The following is a 16,618-nucleotide window of genomic DNA, read 5'->3' as shown; positions in this document are numbered from 1 at the left end:
GCAATATTCTTTGATCAGGTAGCAGATTCACAATTTGTTTGAGATTATGTACGTTACTATCTCCACCAACACACGTAAGTCTGCTTAATATTCACTCTATGAAGTAGCATGATCCTTCATTGTTAGTTGCCTTACTGTTCTCATGCGACCTTACAGTGACTGCATTATTATCGGAATAGTAGCGAACACCCTCCACTGTTGGTTTTCTGCATTATGATCACGCTATATGAATATAAGACATTGCTTAATTTTGTGTTTACTTTGATGTTTCTCCAGCAATTAGTTGTGAAGGCAGTCTCTCTTGCCATTGCTCGGGATGGTGCCAGTGGTGGTATTGTCCGGACAGTTACTGTGAGTTGCTTCTCATTATGAACTTCTTTCTTGCTCCTAATTGACGCCTTTTGCAATATTCTTTGATCAGGTAGCAGATTCACAATTTGTTTCAGATTATGTACGTTACTTTCTCCACCAACACACGTAAGTCTGCTTAATATTCACTCTATGAAGTAGCATGATCCTTCATTGTTAGTTGCCTTACTGTTCTCATGCGACCTTACAGTGACTGCATTATTATCGGAACAGGAGCGAACACCCTCCACTGTTGGTTTTCTGCATTATGATCACGCTATATGAATATAAGACATTGCTTAATTTTGTGTTTACTTTGATGTTTCTCCAGCAATTAGTTGTGAAGGCAGTCTCTCTTGCCATTGCTCGGGATGGTGCCAGTGGTGGTGTTGTTCGGACATTGACTGTGAGTTGCTTCTCATTATGAACTTCTTTCTTGCTCCTAATTGACGCCTTTTGCATTATTCTTTGATCAGGTAGCAGATTCACAATTTGTTTCAGATTATGTACGTTACTTTCTCCACCAACACACGTAAGTCTGCTTAATATTCACTCTATGAAGTAGCATGATCCTTCATTGTTAGTTGCCTTACTGTTCTCATGCGACCTTACAGTGACTGCATTATTTTCGGAAAAGGAGCGAACACCCTCCACTGTTGGTTTTCTGCATTATGATCACGCTATATGAATATAAGACATTGCTTAATTTTGTGTTTAATTTGATGTTTCTCCTGCAATTAGTTGTGAAGGCAGTCTCTCTTGCCATTGCTCGGGATGGTGCCAGTGGTGGTGTTGTTCGGACAGTGACTGTGAGTTGCTTCTCATTATGAACTACTTCTTGTATTAGTGATCCAACCCCGTCTTAAATTGGGAACTAATCATAGCATGCTTATGAATATCATATCCTTACCTTCAGTATTTTGTTACCAAGATTTTCACCAACTCTATGTCAAGGTTGTAACATACAGTTAATTCATATACTAGCCAATATCATGAGAAGTAATTAATTGGCTCAAACCATCACAAATGGTATTGGTGCAGCAGTTAAGGAAAATTCTGTACCTAGTCTTGCATAAACCTGATTGTTGTGAATCCTCGTTTGTAGATCAACAAAGACGGTGTTACTAGAAAATTCTATCCCGTGGACACCCTCCCTCTATGGCATGAAGAAATGGAACCCCAGAATTCACTGTTGGATACTTTATCAGCTGCAAGTCCTGAACCAATGGTCAGTTAAATGGATACTTTAAGCTCCCCACTCTCTTTTTCTCCCAATGACCTACATGTTTTTAGCTTTCGTTTTCCTAACAAGAAAAATTAATCTCCTTTCTTGAAACATCTTTTGTATGGTTGAATGAGTCAAAACATTGTCTCTTTAGCAATTCCGGTTATGTTATCTTTCTTGTCTTAGTTCAACAAACCTTATTGAGCTGAATTATCCTTGGGTAAAGCCTTGGACTTGCTGCCACTGTTTTATGGTTAACATGGTGAAATATTTCTAACCCATTCGTAGAAGCAAGTACATTTGACAAGTCTTTTATATTTCAGGATCTGGCTCGTCCTATCTGTATGGTTTCTTTGATCAAGAATGGAAGGAAGGGATGACGCGAGAAGAAGCTGAGGTTTGTATATTACGTATCAATGTCAATTAAGTTACACAATTCAGCTTTCATCAGAGTTTCCTAACACGATGATATACATATGCACATTATACTGGGTGATAGAGCAGTTTTGTAGACCCGCCTGTTTCTCTTTTCTTCTTCCTTCGTGGGAAGGGATGTGAAATACATTGTCAAAAGTTGGGTCCTGCATTATTATCGGAACAGGAGCGAACACCCTCCACTGTTGGTTTTCTGCATTATGATCAAGCTATATGAACATAAGACATTGCTTAATTTTGTGTTTACTTTGATGTTTCTCCAGCAATTAGTTGTGAAGGCAGTCTCTCTTGCCATTGCTCGGGATGGTGCCAATGGTGGTGTTGTTCGGACAGTGACTGTGAGTTGCTTCTCATTATGAACTACTTCTTGTATTAGTGATCCAACCCCGTCTTAAATTGGGAACTAATCATAGCATGCTTATGAATATCATATCGTTACCTTCAGTATTTTGTTACCAAGATTTTCACCAACTCTATGTCAAGGTTGTAACATACAGTTAATTCATATAGTAGCCAATATCATGAGAAGTAATTAATTGGCTCAAACCATCAAATGGTATTGGTGCAGCAGTTAAGGAAAATTCTGTACCTAGTCTTGCATAAACCTGATTGTTGTGAATCCTCGTTTGCAGATCAACAAAGATGGCATTACTAGAAAGTTCTATCCCGGGGACACCCTCCCTCTATGGCATGAAGAAATGGAACCCCAGAATTCACTGTTGGATACTTTATCAGCTGCAAGTCCTGAACCAATGGTCAGTTAAATGGATACTTTAAGCTCCCCACTCTCTTTTTCTCCCAATGACCTACATGTTTTTAGCTTTCGTTTTCCTAACAAGAAAAATTAATCTCCTTTCTTGAATCTTCTTTTGTATGGTTGAATGAGTCAAAACATTGTCTCTTTAGCAATTCCGGTTATGTTATCTTTCTTGTCTTAGCTCTTCTTTTCGAGGACTTTCTATTCTAAATACTCTTCCATGTAAATTTTTTATAGCAAAACTAATCCTCATCTAAACTTGTCTTTTCTGTAATTTGTTTCTTTAAGCATTCCCCCCTTTTCCATGGCGATTGATAGCTCAAGCTACCGTTTGGAGCCCTTCTTTATATAGATAGGCTTTTTTCTTGATGATGATGTGTTCCATGGAGGAAAGTAATGTGGTTGTGGTATTGAGCTCACCTTGAAGATTTTGGACAAATAAGAATTTAAGATAGTGTAAGATATAGGTTAATTATTTTTTGTTTCTAGTTAAGTTATTTTTTGGCTCAATATATTCAAATTTTGTTGTTAATTGGATTTTGGCTGAAAATTCCATTGTACATTTCATCTCAGTCGAAGCAAAATCCAATTAGTATCTTATATTGAGCCAAAAATTTAGCATGGATTTAGATGCCCAAAAACCTTTTCCATGGATTTTTACTTGTCCAAGACGTCTTCAAGGATACCGCAAATATAATGCATTTTCTCCGTTGGAACACCATCACTCCGAGAAGCCCAATTTATATTACAAGTCTTCGAATGAGTAGATCGAGCTATTTGTCCTTGATCAGATATACCATCTTTCTTTGTGGTTTATAGAGATGGCTATGTATGGACCTTATAATGCATACCTTCTACTATTTCTCAATTTGGTATGTGTACTTCTTGTTGTTCCGCTATGCTGTGCTGCTTCTTTTAAATGGTAATACAGGTTAGGGTGCCGATCTCAATGCTGAGCAGCTGCGATTGTTTGCGTAAGTTACATATGCGGTACTACGTTTGTTTCTTGCACATTTTTCTGTGATCTTCGTTTTGTCCTCTTCCTTTTTGTTGTTTCCTGCTTGAGGTGGTAGAATAGGTCATGCATAGATTCCACCTTGTAATGAGTAGAGGTTTTCAAAACAGTTGTGCACACTGTTGGGCACAAGGTGAGGGCGTGGAGCTGTGTGCACGGGGTATGGCTCAAACTGGTCGTTCCTTGGTTGGGAGAGCTCTAATGGCCACGCTTTGATCAGACGTTTTCGTTGCTGATCCCCTTTTCCTTTTCTTGGTTGGGAGATACACATCCTTCGCTGATCTAATCACATTCAGTAAGTTGCTTCTTTTGTTTTGTGATCGTGCTTTGAACATTTGAAAAGTTTGATGGAGTTCTTGACTCATGTGTATCTTGTCAGTTTTGTCAACAACCTGTGAGCATGCATGATGGCGTGCTTTGCAGTCCCAGCAAAGGCCAAGGTACAAGTATTGTGACGCCTCAATCTCTTCCATCTATTTCACTCTTTTTCTTGTTGTCAAAATCTCCTTTACTTTCTCCAGGACAAGGACACTAGAAGCTCTAATGCTAAAGCCGCTGCCGATGATATTATTTATGACGGAAATTTGTCATTTCTCTCCTCGAGAAAAAGTGACAGCAAAAAGGAAAGACAATTGACTCTACTTATCAAATTTGGAATGCAGCACTGGGTATGTGGAGACCCCATAGATACACATCGATATCAGTACCTTTAGTAAGTTAGTTCTTTTAATTTGTGATTTACTACACGTGCATTTGAGAAGTCTGTTGTAAATTGCTTACCCCAATACCATTTACTTCCATCTTTTAGAAGGCTAAATTGTTTTTTTACTTCCAGGGATGTGTTGCTGGTTAATGACATGCATGATGGCGTGCTTTGCAGTCCCGGCAAGGGCCAACGTACAAGTATTGTGACGTCTCAATCTCTTCCATCTATTTCACTCTTTTTCTTTGTTGTCAAAATCTCCTTTACTTTCTTCGGGACAAGGACACTAGAAGCTCTAATGCTAAAGCCGCTGCTGATGATATGATTTATGACGGAAATTTGTCGTTTCTCTCCTCGAGAAAAAGTGATAGCAAAAAGGAAAGACAATTGATCCGAAGGCGCCTGCAGTTGATGCTGTACAACATCATGTACCGCATGATGTTTGATGCAAAATTTGAGTCGCAGAACGATCCGTTGTTCATTGAGGCCACCAAATTCAACGAACAGAGCCGGTTGGCGCAGAGCTTTGACTACAACTATGGAGACTTCATACTGTTGCTGAGGCCTTTGTTGAAAGGGTACCTGAAAAAGTGCAGGGATTTGCAGAGCAAAAGAGTTGCATTTTTTAACAGTTATTATGTTGAGAAGAGAAGGTAACATTTGAAATAAGTATGTACTTTGACCTAGTTATCTGCTTCTGACATCAACATTTTATACAGGAAAGTAATGGCTGAAAATGGACAGAAACGCAAGTTAAGCTGTGCAATTGATCATATCATAGATGCTCAAATTGAAGGTGAAATCAGTGAAGAGAATGTCCGGTATATAGTGGAGAACATCAATGTAGCAGCAATAGAAACTACTCTATGGTCTATGGAATGGGCTATTGCTGAGCTAGCCAATCATCCAGCCATCCAGTGCAAGATCCGGGACGAAATCTCAACTGTGCTTAATGGGCAGAGAGTGACAGAATCCAACCTGCATCAACTCCCATACCTACAGGCCACAGTGAAAGAGACACTGAGGCTTCACACTCCAATTCCTTTGTTGGTTCCACATATGAATCTTGAAGAAGCTAAGTTAGGAGGATATACTATACCTAAAGAATCAAAGGTCGTGGTGAACGCCTGGTGGCTAGCGAACAATCCAGCATGGTGGAAGAACCCCAACGAATTCCGACCAGAGCGGTTCATGGAGGAGGAGAGCAGCGCAGAGGCGCTGGCGGAAAAGTCGACTTCCGGTTCTTGCAGTTTGGCATGGGGCGGAGGAGCTGCCCCGGAATCATTCTTGCATTACCAATTCTCGGCCTGGTGATTGTGAAGATGGTCTCAAATTTCGAAATCCAGGCTCCTCCAGAAGTGGACAAGGTTGATGTGAGTCAAAAGGGAGGGCAGTTCAGTTTGCACATTGCAAAACATTCTCTACCGTTGTGTTCAAGCCCATCAAAGCATAAAGACCGTCCTTGTCGTAATGTACAGTGGCACAATATCCCAATGAAGTCCAAGGACTCGATCTATTTTCTCTGGATATCTTTTCAGTATCTGGGGTTGCCAAATATAATGTATGAACCAAATTTGTAGTCTTCATACTTACCGTTTTATCTTGTCAATCTGGGATTGTATCATAATGGTCAATCTTATTCTGCATGCATCGGTGAGCAAAGTAACCTGTTCCAGTATTGAACTGTATATTCCACTTGAAATTACTACAGATTTTATTCAACTTTGATTGATTATCCTCTGGCTGTTAACTTCTTTTGCTTTTGTTGTAGTACAGTTGATGCATGAATTCAGCAACTTAAAGCTTGAACCCCCTTCAATGTGTTATTGAGCAGTACACACCGTGCGATGATTAGATTCAACTCTAAAACATAAAGCAATAAACTGTCTTAAACACAACTTATTTGTCGATAATATTTGTAAGGTTAGTTACACTTAAACCCCTTTTGGAAATATGAAATTAAACTTTCTTCCAAGAAACATTTAAAATTACACGTACACCTCTTCTGAAAATTTATTGTTTATACCTAACCCTTTTTCTTTAGGGTTTAGACAAAAAATGTTGAAGTTAACAAAAAATTTACATAAATTTCCAACTTTACCTTTATTGAACATTCTCATGTAATAATCTTGTACTTATAAATGAAAAATGCAATGATGTTAACCTCTATGTATACAATATGTATTACATTTATCCATTTTAAAATACACAAATATACATGGGAATGTTAAATGAGGACCAAAATTAAGAAATTATGTAACTTCTTTCGTAATGTCAACATTTTTATTCCAATACCCTAACGAAGGAGTTTACGTGTAAATGAAGTATTCCCGAAGGAGGCGTAGGTATAATTTCAAAACTTATTTGAGAAGGAATGTAATTCGCATTCTCAAGAGGATCTACTTGTAATCTACCCTATTTGTAATTAAGCATTAAGATCAGGTTGTTGTCTCCCTCATCCAAACTTCCTTATTATTTTCATCACAAGCGTTGGCAAAATTTATGAAATTACAGACACTTGCAAGATGAGTTGGCTTAAGACAAGTCATAACTAAGAAGACAACACCTGGAGAAACAAATGGGTATTAAAAAAACTTAATGAAGTAACGTTTTCTCTTTCATCTCATTTTGTATTCACTAGACTACAGTAACGATGAATTCTAGATTTGGAAAACCCAAGAAAAAGAAAATATTTATATGGGCACAAATAGAGAAGAACTCACCTATCAAAATGTAAACCTATAATGGCAAACAACAATATCAGCTGATCAGACGAGCAACATCTGAGCCACTGCAAGTGGTTTTATCACTGGCAGCAAAGCGTGTGCAACTTTTCACAACTTTAAAGATACAATGAGTTCGCAAACATTATCCCACGACGAAGGCTTTCACTGGCTGCTGCAAACTTGTTCTCCAAATCAACTTCACCGACCGCATGGCCAGCAGCTTTCAACTGGAAAGCCAGAATACAACGATCAATAAACTAGAGCAGGATTCTACCAGCACAAATTGCGGCTAATTCATTTCCTATTGATATGAGAAACATAGTATTCCTAAGTACTCAAGCCACTATTTTCATAAATTTGGACCTATATTAAAACAGAAGTGATTGCATAAACCCATTCTATCCTAATAATAGTAGAAACTAAAAAAAACTACTTAAGGATAAATTTGTTGCATCAGTTCTTCACATAATTGAGAGGATACAGGTATTCGTGTGAAAATGCACTAAATTAATAACGTCGACTCAGTTCACCTTGTCCTAACTTATTGAATAAGTAGCAAGAAGTTTACCTGGTTTAAAAATTCATCAAGCCTTCTTGCTAGCCGTATGATGCTACCTTCAAAAATATCGGTCATTTGGATAACTTCTGCAAAGGATGAACCCTGTGAAAGCAAATGAAAAAGATGCATGAATTACCAGTAAAATCTCAGGAAAATGTTTAACTGCATTTCAGTGAAATTAGACTAAATCTAACAACCTAACTAGAGTCAATATATGAGATGGCCCAACAATAAAAAATATCAGAATCTCATTTGGGCTCGTCTTTTAAGTTAAAAATGTTTGACGAGATGTTTTAATTACAATGACAATATAATTTTCCCTGTGGAGTACAATATGGGTACATGGAACAATTGCAGGTTTTCAAGACAGTGGGACATAAGCAGCAATGATCTGTTAAGATCAGACCAAGAATGACATGACAAGAAAGGTGATCCAACATATGCTTAATAAGGATTATCAAATATCACTAGCAGAAACATTATATGGACAAATGCAGCAGCTGCTGCTAAGTTTTGACTTGACAAAGAACATTGTGCATATCCAACATTAGAAGGATGCAAGTGATAATTGCAAAAGTACTCATGCCGAACATGGTAAATTTACTGGGTTATAGATCATGGTATCATTTGCAGTTTGGCATGTCATGTCCAGAGACAAGCAAGACAAGAAATTCAATGAACTGACCTTTGACCAACAATAAATCACATCCATCAGATATGGTCTAATTGAAGCTTCGACATATTCATCCACATTTACCTCAAGTTTACACTCCCGCTGTATCTGCAAGAAATAATATCAAGTTGTCATTCACTTTGTTTGCAGAATACATTTTCTCTTTGGGTACAAGCCAGAAAAGGCCATAAGAAAGAAAGAAGATATCAGATCAAGCTAAAAACCTCTGCTATTCTTTTGGCACTCTCTCGAAGTTGTTGCAACGGCTTAGCAAGTTCAGCTCTTAACTGTATTTGTTCAGTAGATCTGTCTCCAGGAATGAAACAACTTGCCAGAGCTGCAACCTGATGGTGATCAAGATCATTGAAGGTACCTGCCCAAACAGTTATTTGGAACCCAGGGAGAGTGTTAGATCATATATTGTTCGAAAAGGAGGCCTAAACATTAATATAATGTAAAACAGCAACCCAGGATCTCATACAAAGAGCCCAAATGTGCATGAACACACTCAACATGATAAGCTTAAGTGTTCAGGTCATGCAGGCTTCCTAAGGTTCAGTAAGCATGCATATTGAAGAGTTTAAGCTGCATAAGATTATGATTCCCAAGTTAATTAACTATTACACCAAGGTGGGTATAGAGTAAAATAATATTTTATAATGTTAGCAAACAAGACATATCAGTAGAATGCAACCAATCCTGCAACAAAAGTCTTTTAGTGGGTTGATAAACATACGCACGAAACAGATGACAAAAGAAACAACAGTATCTACTCACGTTTCTAAGCAGATAATTACAGCAGAGGAAGAACAAGTGCTGCCCAACACACATATTAAAGGAAATAAGTAGAACTTTGTTTTGAGATATTGTTAACAGAAGCTCACCATTGAACATTAATTCAGTGACAAGGAGCTCATCTCCAGTATCTATCAGGCAGGCTGCACGTCCCTTTAATTGAACAACACCATCACCATCAATATGCCCCAACCTTCTGAGAACCCGTGATCGATTTTTAAGTTCATCACGGAATTTTTGAAGCTAAAAACAACCGACGAATTATCAATGTGATTAGCACCACAAACCATATGTTATTAAGTTTACATGAAACATTGCATACATAGGAGACAACAATCTATCTAGAGCCAGAGATCTGAAGACAAAACAGAAAGTGAAGATGCATAGGCTCATGCAAACAACACAGACTTGAAAACAATGCACAAAGAGAGATAAAAAGAAGCAAGAACCAACTGTAATTTATAAGCTCAAGGTACAGAAAAGTGGTGTCATTCAGGAAGCCGACGCATATCCAGGGGAGACAAGTACCTGAGAATCACGCATTTTCGACTTTAGCTGTTGGATTTCATGATTCACTTCTGCTTTTCTCTGAAAACTTCTAATCTGATGATCATCTTGAGACTGCACAGAATAAATGCAAGTGAAAAAAATTAAGAACACCTAGAAAGAAATCTTGATTAGCACATTTCCAATGAATGCCTTTAAATCCTCGCTCATAGTTGACGTGCAGGAAAAACAGCAGACCAGAACAAACGTTATAGAAGAGAAAAAATTATATCTTTTTGACAAACCTTATGCAGCGGATGAGAAACCAATTTGTGTTCAAGTTCCTCGGTTTTGTTAGCCAACTCAACAAACTCTGGATCTTCAATTCCCATATCCTGATTAAGAAAAGACATGTTTTTAATACAAAACTCTTGTCTTAGCCTACAGAAGGGCCAGTTTTTCAAGGATATTGGAAAAATAATAGCTTTTTGTGCTACCAAGAAAAAAGGCCTTAAGACAATGTACATGGAAATAAACAAAAATGTCACATTTCACTGACATAAGAATAAAGGATTCAAGAAATTCATCTCTCAAACATGATAAAATGGACCAGGGGGCGGGCAGCCATTACATAATACATACATAGTGATGTGGTATGATGAAGCAAAATAACAATCAGAGGATTGCTGCTTCACATTGACTTGTCACATCTTTCACTCCTAACTGCCAAGTTTCAGTTCCTGCAGTTAGTGTCTCATGACACTTCACCATGTTGTCACTCTTAAAACTTTACTCTTATGAATAACAAAACTCTAATAATTGATGAATTTCTCCATTTTTTGGCCCATAAGTACAAACACATACAAGCTGGATCCACACACCAACTTTGAAATTAGTTTTACTGTTGCAATGATTAAAAAATAAAAACTACTAACAATAAGGCCTATAAGTCTTGTTGCAAATTCAGTATTAGAGAGTAAAAAGTGTAGAATGTAGTTTAGGGAATTAGAGGGGTTGTTCTTCCCATTACAAATAATGGTCTTCAGTGAATTCATGATGCAGAATTGTGCTAATTAAGTACCAGTCTGAAGACTAACAATTGCACACCTTAACAGGATTAAGCTTTGGTAGGCCTTGCGGATAGCGTTTCTCAAGCTCTTGCACAGCAAGCAGAATACTTTGCCGAGCTTCTGTTGGCCGTAAGTCAGAAGGAATAGATAATCTGAGCTTGCTAAGTGCAGAAATTAGAGGCAACTGAACAGGAACCTGGGATGTTGAATCCAAAAAAAAGGAAAACTTCTCAATGGTATCTCCTTTATCACTATGTGAACTGCAGTACGGGGCACTCCAAACTAGATTTTCTGACATTTTTATTTTCCCCATTGAAATTATTTACTTACCACATGCATTTCTCCCTTTTCTCCTGGATGAGGGGGACATGGTTTTGGTCGAGAACCATTTTCACTTGAGCCAAGAGAACAGTGAAGCAGGGTGTCCACAATATAACTGCTACCACGTGAAGAGGCAAGAGCAGCAGGCAAAGAACCTGATGCAGCTGAGGGTATTTTCACCACATTAACTACAACTCCCCAGCCCCAGTCTGTTCCGCCCTCCCTTACCTTAACCTGAAATTTCAAGGAGAAGCTTAGAGAGAGAACGAGATAGAACAAAGAAAATTACCGAAAGAGTAGAGCAGAAATGAGAAGGTGCAAGTGTAAATCATCCAAAAAAAGGTTTTGATCTTATCAAATACCAGAAACCATACACGTATAGCAAATAAGAGAAATGCCAATAAAAACCAACTAAGATCAAGTAAAGGCGAGCCAAATAATTGAAGGCAGTGAAAAAATTGCATAACCTCTTATGACCACTATTACAAATTGCAGAATAAAGTTAAACTCTTACCAGAGGGAAAAGGACAAAAGGAAGTAAATAAAATTAGCAATACCAAAATACAATAAATAGAAACAGAGGTGTAACGAAATAGCAAGAACACAGTATGTATACTAGCCTACAAAGTCAATGTAGAGAAACACCAATCTTGCACATACCAGCCTACCAGGTACAAGAAAAGAGAGAACTCTTTCAGGCCTTGTCATTTCTGACATCATTTGCTTTTCATGTTGCGCTATTTCAAGCTTTAGTTTATCATATTCAGCAACCTCGGCCTACCAATGGAAGAAACAAGAGAACTTCATACACTTATTCAAATATAATACCACTCCAAGTATAAAACTGAGATCTACCTCCCCGGAAGCATCAAGCACTGCAGCTTCCTCTTCAAGCTGTGAGACCTTTTTCCCAATGTCGGGTAAAGCCTAAAGAAGCAAAAGTGGTACACTATTACTTGTGGTAAATAATTTATAATTGTAAATAGAATAGAGTTTATTGGTAAAACCTTCTCATACTGAAATTGATGAAAGGAGTTCCTGATAACATGCTCAGCATTGAATTGTCCCTCAGCACGGCTCATTAAATTCAGAATTGAATAGTAGCTTAATCTGAAAGTACTGACCAATGGAGCTGGTTTGCCCAAAACCATGTCCTTAAGGGTATTCATCTCCATCTGACATTGAAAAGGAACAGATATACGTCAGATGACAAGATTTGTTAAACCATTAATATAACACCATGTATTCAGATTTCAGAACTATTAATATAACACCAGTCAATGTATTCAAAAGAGTTATACTTTCTGCAGACTGGAGGTGGATTATTGCAGATTTTTGTATAGATAAAAGACAATTGTCAGTCGAGAAAGATGAAAGAAAACATGCTCTAGAAATCTAAGTCCGCAAACATCAGGAACAGTCTTCTTCAGTTACAGCTGAGTCATATGTTGCTCTTCCTCCATCGTATTATTTCAACAAAACTTACCTTTCGAAACACTCCAGACTATTATTACAGAGAATATTTGTCCCTTCATTGGTCAAAAGCAAGCTTGCTCTTGTATGTTCTTGATAAAGTGACAGTTGTTTAGACGGACATAACTCATATTCTTACAAGAATCATATGATGCTTGATAACTGAAACACATAATCTAGTCAAAATTACTGCAGAAATTTGACTCATTGTTTGGTCTTCACAAAGTTCGGAGTTCTAGGCTTTAGCAGCCCTTCCACCATGTTATACCTTCTGCTCTGTATTAAGAGGCAGTTATTGGATACTGTAACCCATGATAAGGATGATCTTACAACCTTCAGCAACTTCATCAAACAAAAGCACAGATTCCTAAGAAGTACAAGTCACAATCAAATGGCTACTGAGAATAAGATGCAACCCCTTATGTATACATCTCTAACAAGGAATTATCATCTCTGGGATTAAAATTTTCTCCTGAGACAAACAGAGATAGCAAGGACCTTACCTTTTCATCAATCATTATAATGCATATACCCCGTGCATCTTTACCACGACGTCCAGCTCTACCACTCATCTGCAGCGTGACCATACATGTCAACAGTCTCATAATAAAGCAGAAAAATACACAAGTCTTTTCCTGAAAATAACTACTTACCTGTATATACTCACCAGATCCAATATATCGGTGACTATCACCATCCCATTTTTTCACACTTGTGAAAACGACAGTTTTTGCAGGCATGTTCAACCCCATGGCAAACTGTCACATATGAAAGTTAAAACTTAAAAGCTGCATAAACATTTTTTTCCTTGAACACTAAAGGCGGCTCTTTTCCGTTTTGGAGGAGGGCGAAGGTCTAAATACAAAAGTAGAGTAGCATTCAATCTCGAACATGAATGGCCAAATATTGTGAAAATATTGTAAAGTCTTGAACAATAGCATACTTCCCTTTCCAAAGGGGGGTGGTGGAGACACACTTCATTAAATTCTAATATCAACTCAACAAATTACTTGAAAATTATAGTACCGTTTCTGTGGCAAAGAGAGCCTTAACGAGACCTTCTTGAAAGAGAAGCTCCACAAGTTCTTTGATAATAGGAAGCAAGCCAGAATGGTGAACAGCGATGCCTCGCTGAAGCAAGGGCAACATTAATTCAATGGCAGGCAAGTGTCTATCCTCATCATTCAAACACAGGATTGCATTTTTAAATACTTGCTCCACAACATCCTTCTCCTCTTCAGTATTAAAATCAAGCTTGGACATCGACATTGCATGTTGTTCACATTCTCTTCTGCTAAAACTAAAGATTATGACTGGTTGGAATTTTCGCTCCATTATCATCTGGAAATCAGCAAGGTTGGACATGAGTACTGTGAAAAACCATGCATAGAAACAAACAAGGGTGAAGGGAAAAAAAAGGAGAATGAGCCAAAGTTGGATTGACCTTATATTCTGCTTGCTTACTCAAGGGAATATAGGTAGCTTAGCACTGGAAACCTAGTGGAAAGTGCAAAGATTGATATCGGATACCTCACCTTGACAATCTTGTATATATCAGAACCACCAGAAGCAGCTCCACCTTTCGCAATTCTGCCACTTGCCTTGGCGTTCCCACTTTTGTTCCCTTGAGCAAGATTTTGTTTTGTGAAAGTGTCCTGAAGCTTCAAATAGTTGTCCTCTTTAAACTGCTCATTCTCATCAACTACAAGATACAATCCAGAGCCACCCATTGGGAACACATAATGTTGAAGGGGTGTGGGCCTAAAATCTGTATAGACCACATGACATGGCTGTTTATGTAAATTGCATATCCATTCAGCAAATTCAGTTGCATTTGACATGGTTGCTGAAAGAAATACCATCTTAATGGCTGGGGGCAAGAAAATAATACTTTCTTCCCAAACGACACCCCTTTCGCGATCCTTCATGTAGTGTATCTCATCAAATATGACCCAAGCTACTTCCTTCAACACCTCAGAACCCCTGTAAAGCATTCCTCTGAGAATCTCAGTAGTCATCACCAAGCAACTTGCATTAGGTGAAATTGTAACATCACCAGTCATCAAGCCAACGTCTGAAAACTCTTGGCTTAATTCTCTATACTTCTGATTGCTTAAAGCCTTTAATGGAGAAGTATATATCACCCTCTGTTTGTCTCTGAAGGCCATGGCAATTGCATACTCAGCCACAGCAGTTTTACCTGCTGAAGTGTGTGCCGAAACTAAAATTGACTCATTTCTTTCCAAACAAGCCACAGAAACCTCCTGAAAAGGATCAAGCTTAAATGGATAGGTTTTTGCTCTTTCCCCGTTATAAATGGGATCTGAAAGGGTGCCATGAATTGATTCATCCTTGTTTGAAGCATATCCGGTCGGAACCGCCACCTCATGCACACATGTACGTGCTATGTTTTGCCTCTTACGGACAGATTCTTCTACAGTAATTCCCGACTTCGCCTCTGAATTCACTTCCGTTTGCTTCCTTTTCAGGGATGTAGGAGACTCGTCCATCGTCGGCTTCCTTAAAGTTCTATCCTCGGCCACTGTACGCAGATCCTAATAGTTTCCAATATTGGTTTTGCCAGTAACCAAACAGTTCCTTTATTTCCTGAACTTGCAAGCTTGCTTTTCCCAGTAACCAAACAGCTCTCTTCTGTGTGCAGGCATCAATACCTTGGTTGTTAGTGAGACAGACAGACAGAAAAGAGACAGATTCACTTAGAAACTACTAATAAATGCATAAAGCATATATAATACACAAATAAACGCAGAAGTTGAATTAAAGTAAACGCACTGCAAATGTAAAACCATAACATCCAGATTAACCACACCTAGTTCAACGGGTGAGCTTGAGAGCAAACGCTAAGAAAACAATTTTTCACGACAAAGGACACGTGAAAACTTCAAACTTCCGACTTTTCAGCTACTTGAGCAAATTGAGAAAGCAAAAAGTACACCCTAATTTCAGCTTGGTGAAAACAGAGCAAAACCGTAACTTGAGCTTAACACAGCAAATTTTAGGATTCCCAGAAGAACACCATGCATTTAATTACAGGCATATGTATCAAGTGCTTAATCGAATTCGAAAGTGGGAAAGATTACCAGGACAATGGCGTGCTATCCGGTGGTTTGGAATACAAATTTTAAACCCTAATTTTGCCCCAATTTCGAAATTTGCTCAGTTTTCAAGCGGCACATATAGCTTGGGCTTGGGCTTTTGGGAACTATTCAAATATAAGGGCCTAAATTTGGATCTTAACCCGAATACAATCCGAATCCTATTATATAGGATTAAATAAATAATTTTATATCTTAAAAATTTTAAATTGTATGTATTGATTCGAAAAAAACAAAAGAGAAAAATTTACAAAAAGTTGTCCTGATATTTACTGTAATATAATACGAATTAAATTATATTAGGGAGTAAAGTAATAAAAATAAAAAATAAACCTTGAGGACCATAATGATATTTGCCCTTATTCAAATAAGACAAAAAGAACTTATTGCTCATGAATTTAAAATTATTAACTCCAAAACCTCTATTTCAATCCAAGAAAATTAAAAAGTTCTTGTTTGGAGAAAATTTACAGTATTTCTCTTCCTTGTTATTTTTATATGTGTGTATTTTCCTTATTGAATTTTTTATTACAAATCCTGAGGATGATTGGTATATATAATGAAATTAAATGGGAATTATATTATTTTTGGAGTGGAACAAGGATGGAAATGAATAATATTTTAATAGCATTTCTATTAATGGTTTTCGCAAAAAATTAGAAGGTAATGAAATTAATATAATTAGTCAATTTTATTTATATGATTGATTATTAGAAAGGAAGATATTAGTAATGAAATGAAATAAATTTTATGCCAAATTTATTGATTTGGTAAATGTTTCGAAAAAAGTACGTAATCATATTTTGTTGAATATGTTGAGTCAACCAAAATTACTTATAGAAAGTTATAAGCATTTTGTAAAACATCTCAAATGTTATTACAAAAAAAAATAAAAAATTGCCATTTACTTAAGATA

At 37.4% G+C, this 16,618-nt stretch overlaps 3 protein-coding genes across 5 annotated transcripts in view; 2 read left to right on the top strand and 1 right to left on the bottom strand.

Moving 5' to 3' along the window:
• The window catches only part of LOC105161995 (uncharacterized), an 88,264-nt gene extending 87,797 nt beyond the window's left edge, over nucleotides 1–467 (top strand). Inside the window, exons 10-11 of the mRNA XM_088880683.1 lie at nucleotides 19–74; nucleotides 277–467. Coding sequence (XP_088736809.1) covers nucleotides 19–74; nucleotides 277–372 — 152 coding nt within the window. The 3' untranslated portion in view covers nucleotides 373–467. The remainder of the gene's footprint in view (nucleotides 1–18; nucleotides 75–276) is intronic.
• A 2,173-nt stretch (nucleotides 468–2,640) lies between these two features.
• LOC110011256 (cytochrome P450 CYP73A100-like) lies at nucleotides 2,641–6,233 on the top strand. The gene is given in 9 exon segments (XM_020693634.2): nucleotides 2,641–3,739; nucleotides 3,891–4,075; nucleotides 4,160–4,220; nucleotides 4,302–4,492; nucleotides 4,616–4,683; nucleotides 4,766–5,136; nucleotides 5,203–5,713; nucleotides 5,716–5,901; nucleotides 5,904–6,233. Coding segments are annotated over 5 exon segments (1,167 nt in total). The 5' UTR covers nucleotides 2,641–3,739; nucleotides 3,891–4,075; nucleotides 4,160–4,220; nucleotides 4,302–4,492; nucleotides 4,616–4,617; the 3' UTR covers nucleotides 5,937–6,233.
• Nucleotides 6,234–7,082: 849 nt separating this feature from the next.
• Nucleotides 7,083–15,819, bottom strand: LOC105161994 (DExH-box ATP-dependent RNA helicase DExH10). 3 transcript variants are annotated; one of them, XM_011079894.3, is made up of 17 exons: nucleotides 15,688–15,819; nucleotides 14,122–15,258; nucleotides 13,613–13,927; nucleotides 13,240–13,344; nucleotides 13,090–13,158; nucleotides 12,121–12,288; nucleotides 11,969–12,040; nucleotides 11,774–11,890; nucleotides 11,123–11,347; nucleotides 10,830–10,988; nucleotides 10,028–10,117; nucleotides 9,765–9,857; nucleotides 9,326–9,479; nucleotides 8,666–8,814; nucleotides 8,454–8,549; nucleotides 7,778–7,870; nucleotides 7,083–7,436 (listed from the first exon to the last, which is right to left on the bottom strand). In XM_011079894.3, exons 2-17 carry the CDS (start codon nucleotides 15,094–15,096, stop codon nucleotides 7,326–7,328), a joined length of 2,991 nt encoding a protein of 996 aa, XP_011078196.1. In that variant the 5' UTR covers nucleotides 15,097–15,258; nucleotides 15,688–15,819; the 3' UTR covers nucleotides 7,083–7,325. The 3 variants fall into 3 exon arrangements, with proteins under 3 accessions (XP_011078196.1, XP_011078195.1, XP_088736808.1); XM_011079893.3 differs by having other exon boundaries at nucleotides 14,122–15,238; nucleotides 15,688–15,815; XM_088880682.1 differs by lacking the exon at nucleotides 15,688–15,819 and adding an exon at nucleotides 15,417–15,664 and having other exon boundaries at nucleotides 14,122–15,238.
• Between the last annotated feature and the right edge of the window lie 799 nt (nucleotides 15,820–16,618).

Source organism: Sesamum indicum, linkage group LG5 (genome assembly GCF_026168435.1).
Source record: "Sesamum indicum cultivar Baizhima isolate 11 linkage group LG5, ASM2616843v1, whole genome shotgun sequence".
NCBI lineage: Eukaryota > Viridiplantae > Streptophyta > Magnoliopsida > Lamiales > Pedaliaceae > Sesamum > Sesamum indicum.
This window is presented reverse-complemented; position numbering and strand designations above follow the sequence as displayed.

Bases quoted from the DNA above. Each gene is read 5' to 3' on its own strand.
- LOC105161994 (XM_011079894.3), bottom strand. From the start codon at position 15,096: ATGGACGAGTCTCCTACATCCCTGAAAAGGAAGCAAACGGAAGTGAAT. The intron at 11,348-11,773 runs GTATGTGCAAGA...TTGAAATTTCAG, and splicing joins TTCTTGTACCTGGTAGGCTG to GTTAAGGTAAGGGAGGGCGG. The intron at 8,550-8,665 runs GTTTTTAGCTTG...TATTTCTTGCAG, and splicing joins GTGCCAAAAGAATAGCAGAG to ATACAGCGGGAGTGTAAACT.